General features: G+C 37.0%; 1 protein-coding gene across 11 annotated transcripts in view; it reads left to right on the top strand.

Annotated features, from left to right (window-relative positions):
• The window catches only part of celf5a (cugbp, Elav-like family member 5a), a 314625-nt gene that overhangs the window by 287646 nt on the left and 14884 nt on the right, over positions 1–12095 (top strand). For 5 of the 11 annotated variants that reach the window (XM_038299240.1, XM_038299238.1, XM_038299244.1 and 2 more), the window contains exon 7: positions 2804–2948. In XM_038299240.1, the coding sequence (XP_038155168.1) occupies positions 2804–2948 (145 nt within the window). Of the gene's footprint in view, positions 1–2803; positions 2970–12095 lie in introns of all 11 variants that reach the window. The other 6 variants (XM_038299235.1, XM_038299242.1, XM_038299233.1 and 3 more) reach the window with 2 other exon arrangements.

Here is a 12095-nt window from a genome sequence, read left to right as displayed (position 1 = left end):
GTGGTGTGTGTGTATGTGTGTGTGTTGGGGGGTTGTCTTTGTTAGCGAGTGAGGTTTAAAGCAGCGGTGCATGTGAGCATGTCCTATGCATATGAATAAACACTCCTTGGGCTGCATTTGATGGGAAATGGCTTCAGTTCTCACTTCTCAGTTCATGCTAAGCAGAAATGCAAAGGGGATGAAAGACTATTGATTGTATCACTTTGTTGGATTGTCCAGCAAGAGCAAATAGACATTAACACAGTAAGACCGTGGTACTACTAACATGGCCTGAATTGAGTTTGAAACTCAATTTTTCTAACCTGATTACTTAGCGAAATACAGTAAATACTTATAATGGAATGTTAGAGGGAAATTAAAGTATAATACGTTAAAATTTTATTTTTTTTGTTATAATAGTATGTTAAAAATATGCCTTTGCCTAAATAATATGCTTTATTTAATTTCCTTTTATACAGATACTATAGCCTTGCAAATATATTCAAACCCCAAGATTTTTTTTTTTTTTTTGCATTTTGTCATGTTACAAACCCAAACTTCCAAACATCTTACGGGAACTTTGTGCACAATTTTGGCATAATAGGAAAATGATGCATGGTTTCCATTTATTTGTTTGTACAACTAATTGTGCTGTTGTTGTTTTCGAGATATGTACTCAAAAAGTTCAAACACTTAAAATCCCGATCACACCCAGGTGAGCTATAACAGGCGTTGTAATAATTATCTCACACCTGTGAGTAACACAGTAACTCTGCAGCACAAATTAAATAATTTCAGGTTGTGTTTATGTGTGAAAGTGTTGCAGGAAGAATAACATGGCAAAAACATAGCAAGACAAGTTTATTTGTATTATATATTTTAGTAATAATACCTCGTATAGTGCCGTACAGGAATGGCACGTTAAAAGAAAAAAGAAAGTACATTGTAGTGACATGACAAAGGCAGGTAAAGAAAAAATATGGACTTTAAACTGATCATGTTTCAGTAACTGTTTTAAATAAAGTGCTGAAAGGCAACTCTAAACAATTAGGTTTATAAGCTCAATTTAAAGCAACTTAGAGTTTCTGCATTTTTACAGACTTCTGGAAGTTTTGTTTGAGACAGGTGAAGCATGAGAACGAAATGCTGCTTCTCCATTTTTGGTTCTGGTTCATGGAATAGAATGGACCTAATAGGGTATCTTTTTGGGAATTGATACAATGAAAACAAATCTGTAATGTGGTGGTAAGCCACCTAATGATTTATACTTAAAAAGAAATATAAAAAGAAGTATTAAAGTATATTCTTTGGAATATGGGAGCTGAAGTAAGGACTTTAGAACTTGTTTTGTGCTTTACTTTTTTAGTTTCAGTGAGGATGCAGGCAGCAGCTTTCTAGATCAACTGCTACTTTCTGTTTTTTTCTTAAACAGAAATTAAAAGACACTGTTAGAGTAATTTGTTTGTTTTTCCCAAGGTCCTGCTGAAACCTTTGTCCCTTAATCATGTAAATGTTCTCCGAGTTATAGAAGGCTGACTATAACCATCTTGGTAAATGGTATCGTAACAGCGAACACAACAGTAAGAATAGGCAGCAGACATAGGTTGGCACATGAGTATTAAGTGTATTAATTTAAACCCATCAATTTGTAGCTTTTCAAGCAGTTAGAGTTTCACAAACAAAGCTGCTACAGAAGATGGCTTTAAACTTTGCAAGTCTTGGAGCAGGTTTTAAATATTATTGATTTCACTGTTGCTTTGTGTGGACAGTATTCCCTATCCAACCAAATGGTTTGGGAGTTACTTACAATATATTGTTCTGGTACTTATTTGTTAAAGGTTTTGGATGATACATATGTTTTTCTACTTGCTTTTTTGTGTTATTTTCTGTTTTTCTCCTTTTCTAAAATTCCAGAAAATAACTGACATTTACAGTTATGTATAAAAGGTGATAACATTTCAGATTATGAATATGTTTTTGAGGCAGTGTCAGTTTAATTTTTGAGATACTATTGATGGAAGTTACTTAAACTGTTAGGGAAAGTACTGATTTTGAATTCAGTACTTGACAATTCATTGTGTAGCAGGACTTTACAATGCTTTACAAATGGACTATTTTAGGAAAAGTGAAATTGCTAAATTGGATATTGGATACAAAAATTATATTCTGCATACAGAATGTGTTTTCAGAGAAAATAACTCTTTTTACAGCTATGTGGTAAATAATTTACAAAATTGGGGAAAAGTTAAGATATGACTGAAAGTCAAGCTTTGAGTTGTAATCATCACAAACTCTTAAGAAAAATTCAACATGAGCCCATGAAATAGCAGATGAGAGTAGGAGGCAACTCTGGCATTTCTATGCAGCCGAGCAAAGTATTGTGAAGTTTGACAATTGTTAGGAAAAAAGGCATTGTAACTCTGCAAACTTTGCCTGTCCCTTGAGCACAGAGATAATATGCACATGTCAATGCCTTGATTTGTATGAGCCCAACAGACAGCTATTAAATTGTTTCTGCAGCTGGTGACAGGCTTCCTGCTGCGAGGACGGGCAGATTCACTAAACATAGGTTGACAGGCTTCTTTTTCTTCTCTTTCTTTTATTCCGCTCTACTTTCTTTGCACTTCCATGCACTATCCATCCATCAACATCACCATACATCCCTCCCTCTTGTCTACCCTTGATATATTTCACTCTTCTATCTCTTCTTACATGTCCTCCTGACTCGTTGGCCATTTGCTATTTTCCATCGCCATCTTTCTTCCCATCACCTTCTTCTCTCCATCCTGTCCTCCACCCATCTCTCCATGTCCATCTTCTTTAGCTCATGCAGCAGCAGGCAGCCATCATGGCAGCAACCCACGGCGGTTATCTTACGCCTAGCGTGGCCTTCCCTGCCACACAGATCCACCAGATGGGGGCGCTCAACATCAACAGCCTCCCACCAACTCCCATGACCCCGGTGTCGGGTGAGTTTCATCAAACCCTTGGTGAGCACTCAGTTTCATTCCCTTTCCTTTTGTAATTGTGTTTTTGTATTATGGGGGCAAGCTAAAGCCTGTTTAAATAATGTGTGTTTATATGTTGTTCAGTAGTGTTGTAGTCAAGACAACAACAACCGAGACCAAGAAAATAGAACAGGGGTGGGCAATTGCAGTTCTTGAGGGCCGGTGTTTTGTAACTTTAAAAGGTGCCTTTGGTTCAACACACCTGAATTCAGTAATTAGATGATTGAGAGGACTCTGGAGGGACTGCCTGCATACTGAGGAGAAAACTCAGCCACTTGATTAAGGTGTGTTGGACTAAGGATGGATCTAAAAGTTACAGGATACTAGGCCTCCAAAACTGAGATTGCCCACCCCTGTCTCTAAAAGTCTTGGCCTTGTCTTGGTCTCAGCCTCTGAAGGTCTTGGCCTTGTCTGAAGGTCTCGGCCTGTAAAGGTCTTGGCCTTGTCTCAGTCTCGGTACTCTTTGGTAATGGTCAGTGTCGTCTTGACTCTAACACTATTGTTCTATTGCTTGTTGCTGTGTATGTCTGAGAGTGTGTCCCAGTTACTGCTTCAAACTAAGGACCATTTTTCCAATTTCATCTTCAAATTTGGGACCATTTGTAGCAAAGTGAGCATATTTAGCTGGTCCTCACTTCCTTTTTTGACTAGCATGTTAGGGCAAAGGAGGTGTGAATTGAGTAAAGTAAAGTTTAGATTTATGCTCAGCATTCCTAGGTAATGGTTAGGACTAGCGGTTTTGTGTAGGCTATAAAAAAGGTTTAAAATTACTGAAAAATCAATGCAAGTTAATGGAAGTAAACACATGGTCCTTGCTAATTATAGACAAGAAAAGGAGTGTGAGTGTGTGTATGCAAAGCTAAATCTACATCATGGCCTTAGGAAAGAGTGCCTATTTACTGGAAACCCAAAGTTATTCCTCTGGAGAGTAAGAGAAAGTGAGAAAGCATTAGCATTTTTTTGTTGTTTGTGAATGCTGAGATTTTTTGTTACTGTACCAGTAGCAGAGCAAAGAATATCAATTACTAATTTTATAGATAAGGCATTCATTTCCCTGTAGTATTTTGGTATTGTGCTCTTAGGCACTTGCATATTGTCTACATGCAGTTGGTTTTATTTTCCATAGCAAACAACCCCTATGCACATACACTGCAAAGGACTTTGAAACACCTACATGCTGCATGAGATTTGCTTATTCAGCAGTGTTTCATTTTCTTTTAGAAAGAATTTCAAGATTCTTCACTCACCAGAAGCACAAGCCTAAATAAATAATACAGTATGTTAGTCTTTGTTGTGCTCCACTATCATTCTTTGTCATCTCAGCAGTATTTAGTTTCTTCTGCAAAGTCTTTGGTAACTTTAAAGCCACTCATCTCAGAGACACAGCCGTCACCAGTACAGAGATTTGTTTTAAATGCTCTTTTAAGTCTTCATAGTAATACAGATTCTACAAAAGCTTTGCTCTTTTATGGGAAAAATATTTTGTTCTCTTGTCAGTATTTTGTTGGGTCTTCCCACGCACAATTCCCACCCGAATCAGAACTTGGAGGAAGAAGAAACAAACCCAATGTGGTCTTGAAGTCATTGTGAGCATGTTTCTGGTTAATTTTGTTTTTTTAATGAGAACTGGATGGACAGATTTGAATTTGGTGTATTTTTTCTCTGTTCTATACTGCTTCAAAACGGCACATATAGGCAGGATAGATACATACATACATACCCCCAGTGATGTCTAGGTAAACCCTGCCTTTCACTCGATTGTTAAGCCTGTGTTGACAACATTGCCTGTCAGCAGAAGCAGATCCAAATACATCCTGTAACTGGGCCAGAGGTGGTTAAGATCCAGAAAGTAAAATGCAAGTAAAGAGTTTGGCTCCAATCCATTGCATTTCCTGCTCCCCAACGCAGACTGTAGGCTCATCTTCTGGTAAGTTAATCAGGATGTAAGAAAACTAGACGGGTATTTTAACTAGACCTGGATTATCCACCAAAGAGGGGTCACCAAAAATCAACAGATGAAGAAAGCAATTGGCCAGATAGTGATGAGAATAAGAAAAACAACAAATATTGACCAACTTGTCCACAGATACTACATTGTTTTAAGATTGAGGATTTCAGGGCAGCCTATTTCAGAAGTCTAATTTGCCTAATCCGAAATTATGTAGAGCTTTTCTGAATTATCATCCAGAAGAAAAAAACATAAAAAAATAAAAAACAGCCAACACCTCAGTCCTACTACCTTCCCCAAACTGTCACCATTAGAAGAAACAAGGTTTGTTAGGAAGTTCCAGAAAAAAATATAAAAATGGAACTTGGAATTTGATAGATTCATTTCACTGACCAGAATTGAGTTTTATATTGCCAAGGAGAAATAAATACATCTTTGCTCCAAAGTGGACACAAACACTGATATTTTCAGCTCCCCTAACTTTCAAGCCACTATAAATGTCGATTAGAAAAAGATTTTATGGTGAGATGAAATAAAGATTGAGCTATTGGCCACATTGACAAGAAATGAGAGGGTATTGATGTTTAAGGCTATCAACAATGATAGGGGTAGCCTTATGTTGTGAGGCTGCTTTTGTTGTACAGCTCAGGAACAAAGGACTCAAATGCAAGACCTGACACAGTGGATTCAAACTCAAAGTTCCTTTAATACAGTCCCAGGTTGAACACCAAAAAATCCAGCAGAAACAGAGGTATCAAAAACGGAGGCAAAGATAGGTCCAAATGAGAGCTGGGGTCAAAACACTAGAAAGCTAAAGTCTAACAGGCAAAAAGGCTGGAACGATAAGCTCTAAGAACCAAGACGAACTGGCAAAGGGAAGCTGCAAGAGTGGGAACTAAATAGTCTAATAAATAAAAGAGGAGCACATACACCGGGTGAATGGCATTAGGCTGTGGCAGATCCTGATTACAGGAAGGAACTCAGGAAGTGAAGCTGCCTAAAACGAGAGAGGAAACGAATACAAAATAAAACAGGAAGTGAAAAGAAAAGGTAATACAAGTGACATTTATCTAATCAGGACTGCCCCTGACAGCTTTGCTATCATAGGTATAGGTGCGTTGCATAGTGTATGAGAGGAAAGAGGTGAACTAATTTCAAAATTTGGACAAAATTCTAAACACAGTTAATCAAAAGTTTAACCGTTAAAGAATGACCTCAAACATACACCAAACTAGGTATATAAATTGATAAAGCAGATTAAGATAAGATTTCTATAACATAGTTTGAAATATAAAGACTAAACTTAAGATACTGAAATTAATAAACTAAGAACTTTGCTACAAAGACCAGAAAAATTAGCAGCCAGAATAATGCCAGTTTATTGGTGACTACAAAAAGTCGTCTTCTAGGATTTGCTACTGTAAGCAACAGCTATTAGAAAAATCTCCAACTTTGTTGTTTGTTTGTTTTTTTATTGATCCTACATGGTAGATACAATTTTTTATTTAGTTAAGCGTTTAACCAGAACAACCCTGAGCATTTTTTTTTTAAATCCTTAGGGTTGTTGCTTAATCATTGCACCCTATTAAAATTGACCATCTCCGAGAATGGACACCTGCACCTACAGACAAATGTTCTTCCTTAAGTATTACCTTACCAGTTGATACTTGTTGTAGGCCCACACAGTATCGTCTTCAACACAAGGTAATATATGTAGAGAGAAGAGTCATTTGTCAAATATTCACATTGATGTTTTCAGTGCAAACTGTGCACTTTTGGGCAGGCATAATCAATCTGAGACAATGATTAAAACCAGAGCTCAGTCTTGCTGAGAAGCTCTTATTTTTGACAAGCGAAAGCAATGACAGTATATTGCAATTCAGACCTTTGTGTTCAGTGCACATACCTGTATTTTTGCAACACAATGGTGCTGATTGAAGATAGTGCAATCACATTGCAAGCTCAGTCCGTGTGTGTGTTTAGTTGTGTCTCTATGTGTGTGGGAGGGATGTTCTTGTGAAAAGCTTTGTCCTCCATTCAACTAGGATTGTTTGTGCATCTCTCGGCCTACAGTCTATAGAAAACTGAATACCTGCCTCAATCTAAAAGAAATTTGCTCATTTTTCTTTTGTCATCTATAAAAGCTCAACTTTTGTTATTTGTTATATGTAAAGAAAGGTAAGTGATAATGATTAATTAATGTTAACTATAATGTTAAAAAATTATCCTGTATATGTGCAATTAAGTCAAGATATGTTTCTCATTATTCTGCTTATTTGGGATCAGTCTTGTGTATTACCTTTTATTCAGAATTTATATATAACAGATAATCATTAGGAATTAAATCCAATACTAAATAATTTATGTGATAAAGTGTATAAATGATTAATCAAGCAAAGAAGAACAAATACAAAGACTAAGAAACAAGAATTAGTTTATGCTTCTTCTCAGACCACCTTCGTCTTTCTTGGCTGAAGAGATATATGTGTTTTTGGAGAACAGTTTAGGAAATGGTAGTCCTTTATTGACATATGGTACAAGTTGCTTCTACAGCAAGTTGTGGATATCTGGAGGGATGCACTTTGGCTGACTTGTGGAGTAAGTTTGAATGAGCCGGTGACATCACTTAAAACTGATAAAGAGACACAGGGCGAACGTGCAAGGTGTATTGAGGAAAAACTGAAATATCCACACTAGAGCCAATGGAAAAAGACAGATTATCTTTGAAAGCTTAACAATTATTTATGTAATTGTGGATCATTTTAAGTTTCTGTTTTTTTTTTATTACCTTAACAAGAGCTGAGCTGTCAGGCTTCAGTTAGGCCTCTAAAGGTTGCTTTGCCACCACTTTCTGAACCTAGACAGTGTTTTGACAACGCCTACAGTATACAACGACATTTTGAAGTGAGCGAGAGTAAAGAACTTCAGATTGGTTTAAAGTTCAGACCTGAGCAGGACTCACTGCAACTGCTTCTCCATTTGAATCAAGTATATTTGAAATATGGCTATTTATTTAGTTTTCACCAGCTTACCCTTTCTCATTGAATATAATGTATTCAGAATCCCAGGGAAAAAGGATGGTTATCATAAAGTTTCAAGGACTGTCATAAATATTCAGTCTGTTATTCCTCTTTGCTTCATTCATTTATTTGATTTAGCTGGCAGCAGCTGCAGGAATTGGTACCCTGGCCTGCTGATTCTAGTTTGCACAGTTCTATGCCCCGAACCCCCCCTTTCACACACACACACACCCACACACACACAAACCTCATACTTGTGACTGTGACATATTTAGAGTTCATTGAAGGAATACATAACGTTACTGGCAAGGCTGTCTGTAAAAGTAGGCCAAGGAATTCTGACACTACTGAGAGACTGTAGGATGCCTGCCTCGATTCAATGGAATAATTCATCGTAATATCCAAATTTCATTTTAGAATATGTATCTTATGCATTAAAGTTGTCTCATCAATCAAGTAATGGTTTTTCGTTCAGTTTATGTTTTACTCTTTATGTTTTGTATGTAAGGTACATCAAACTAAGAAAGGTTTTTCTATCAATGATTTTATAGTCATCATCTTTTTAGAAATAATCAATTGAACAACATGTTAACAGCAAAATATAACAACTTATATGGTAGCATAAAGGTTCAGAGGTTAAGGGTGTCTCTCCCGAAAACAATTAGACACGCACTCAATCAACAGATGCAAACCATTTAGGCTTGATGGTGCATAAGCCGTTTGCCAGATGGCTCAGCTGATTAGAGAATGTATCCTTACAATGATGCATGATGATGCTTTTTGAAAATAATGTTCACCAGGTGCTGCTCCCTAAGTGCTGCAGAAGAAAAGAAAGTTAAACAAAACCAAGGGGAGAGAGAGGAAAAGCCAGGGACATGGAATGAGGGAGAGGGCAAGATAAATGCAGTAAAAGGAAAAGATAAATGGAGAGAGATGTGCATCCCGCTGGGTATATGTGGCAAAGAACACGCAGTGTCAAGGATGCTTTGTTTGGGATGAGAGAAGTGTGTAATCAAAGTCTCTCTAATGTTCTGCTGTATAGTGCTGTTCTGCAGTGAAGACATACAAGATGCACAAGTGCACATTAGACAAAATGTACTGCAGACTCTGCACAGCCAGGGACAACCCGCTGACAGACAGACTGAATGTGGCACGACATCCCTGTTGGATTCAAACACGGTTACACCACTGATGCAGAACCCTTCCATGGTGACAAACACCAGGAAACTAATGAGCTGTTTGACGCGCTGATCTTTCTTAATACTACCTGTCTTCTGTGGCTTCTGGCCATGTGGTTTATGGAAACATTAATTCTAAAACAAGCAAGTGATGTGGATGAATAAGGTTAGAGGTTTATATTCTATGAAATATTAACTTACAAGCTTGTGACTATGAATTTTAAAGTAATTCATCAAATACTAACTAAATAAAACAGTGACTTAATGGAGCACCTTAGAGTTGACCTTCAGCTTTCAGTCCACATCAGTCAGTAGCTTTCAGTCAGTTTCATTTTCTTACTATATCAAATGGATAAACATAACACTGTAGCATCTAACATTTGACAAAAAGCCTCCAACAAATAACAAATATCAATGACCATTTAGGACAAGTCCCCCTGCCCTTGCACTGCTGCTTCATCAAACAGGAGGTAGTACTGTAATGCAATGACTCATTAATGTGCAAGGGAAAATTCATTGTCAAACTTAAACCCATGACATGAGTACAGAAATTTACTCCATTCATCAAAGCTATTTTTCTTTATCACCCTGTAATTATATAGCAATATTGTGCTAGTTGTAGCTTCCCACAAAAATATGAGAAATGGTGCCAGAAAAAAAGCAATAGCTTTAAGAAACAAAAATGTCTAGCCTTCAGTCTATGCGTCCCTTACTGCATCATAGATACTTTGTGAAAGGCTGACAGATTTTTAGGCTTAAAGAAATTACAAAGAATGACCACTGGAAATGAAAGAGTTAATATGTTATGCAAGTTTGCTTTAATGCTATGGAGTTTGCTCAAAAGCTACTTAAATGTCATAATGTTGACCTAGTGTCAATACCCCTGAGGCAGAGAAAAAGATTCAATAATCTCATCATGCTAATTGCTTGAAGTGGCTGCAACAGCAGTACGGTATAATCTTTTTTATTATTATTATTATGAAATCAGCTCATATTTTATTGACTACTTCATGGACCATTTCTAAAACATTGAATTTACGCCATCATACAATGTGGAAGCAGATGGAAAGCAGCTTATGAAAATGAATAAACTGAGTTGTCCCTGAAACTCTGAGATAAACGGGAAACAACCAGTGTGTCTAAGGCTGCCCTCCTGCCATACATTTGCTACAGTGCAGGAATCAAGACCTCAATACTTGGTAAGATTTGGTAAATTCTGTAGGAGATCATAATGTGGTTTCATTATTATTTATTTTATGCTGTTTTGATTTGGGCCTGTTCTGTTCGATATTGGAACATAAATGTTTTTGGTTTATATTTTAATCTTGTAGTATTCCCAGCTTTAGTATGTCTGGGCTAACAGTAATATCAACTACCACATTAATATATTGCCAATTAAAATAAGATTAATTGTATTATCAAGGACAAAGTCATCAACTCCCCAGTTTCTGATGTGGCTAAGAGCTGAGATTCTGATTTATACAAGCAGAGTCACAGCTCTTTTTTTTTTACTCGGATTACTCAGGGATCATAAAGCCCAGCACATTGCTGTAGTAGGGATGTAATGAAGAAAGTAAAGGCCTCAGTATGTGTCTTCATGTTTTGTGAACATATTGCAAACACACTTTGGTAATCTGCACTGTCAGTTTAGAAGCTGCACCACAGCAATCTACTCAGGCAGGCCTCAAAGCATGATTCGCTTTTTTTCAATTACTTCTGGTTAGAGTAATATCTATCACCATGATTTGAATGGAAATGTTGTCAGCTGTACAATGGCATCTGTAGAAGAATATTGAAAAACTTTGGACTTAAAGAGATTACTGAATTAAAGTTTTATATTTATGGATCACACATAAGTAAAACTATGAATTTATACAGTTTTGAAGTTTTATACATTTTATGCTGATCAGTAAAATTTTGCAATGGCTATGGTTAAAAAAAGGTATAGTGATGATTAGCTCATATAATGGTACAGCGTAGCACATGCAGCAGTTGGAACCCATTAACTAAAATGTTGCTGCTCTACTTCTGTTTCGTTACGTTGAACAGAACCGTGAGTTCGTACTGCTCTCTAGGTTATTTTTTTATCAGTACATTGCAATTCTTTACTTGCTATTGATGTCACGCCTGCCTCATTACTTATTTGTCTCATGAAGTGTTGGACTGCAGAACGAGTTGTTGATTAGAACCGCGTGTTTAGCTAGCATTCAATCATCATTTGGTTTGATCATTTGCCTTTTGCATGTGTTTTTTTTAGGTTTTTCTAAAAGATCAAATCGTGAGACCGATAAAGGATACTTTCAGGTTCCAGCTATCAAAAAAGGACCTCGCACTAAGGATTTCACGAAAATATGCAGGGAAAGAATGGCTTGCTAACCAGTAACAGCTGTATGTTAAATGGTCCAAGATAATTGTTCATGTTGCTAGAACCCGTCAAAACAGCATGATTTAGATCTATATGAAGATCTATATCAGGCATCCCCAAAGTCGGTCCTCGAGGGCCGCTGTCCTGCAGGTTTTAGAGGTTACCCTGCTTTAAAACAGCTGATTATAATGATTGCAGTAGAGCAAAAGCCTGTTAATTAGCTTTCAATTAAAATCAGCTGTGCTGGAGGAAGGAAACCTCTAAAACCTGCAGGACAGCGGCCCTTGAGGACCGACTTTGGGGATGCCTGATCTATATGCTCTATTTGAACTTTTTTTGTTGACAGACACACATAGCAAGTACAAGTTCATATAATAATCGTTACTTACACGACTATTTAAGATGCAAGATTTGTCTTTCAGGATCTTAACTCTGATTTTTTTTATCCATCCACAGACGAAAAAGTTGTAGGCATCCATGTTTTTCCAATTGTTTGGCAGTGCAAAAGCTTGTTTGTAACACTAGATAGTTTGAGATATTGGGGAACTCGTAAGTTAAATCATTCTTGGATAAAGCATAAGGCTCTATTCCATCACA

Source organism: Cyprinodon tularosa, unplaced genomic scaffold, assembly GCF_016077235.1.
Source record: "Cyprinodon tularosa strain WSP-4 unplaced genomic scaffold, ASM1607723v1 ctg420, whole genome shotgun sequence".
Classification (NCBI taxonomy): domain Eukaryota; kingdom Metazoa; phylum Chordata; class Actinopteri; order Cyprinodontiformes; family Cyprinodontidae; genus Cyprinodon; species Cyprinodon tularosa.
Note: the sequence above shows the minus strand (reverse complement) of the source record. Positions and strands in the feature narration are given on the sequence as shown.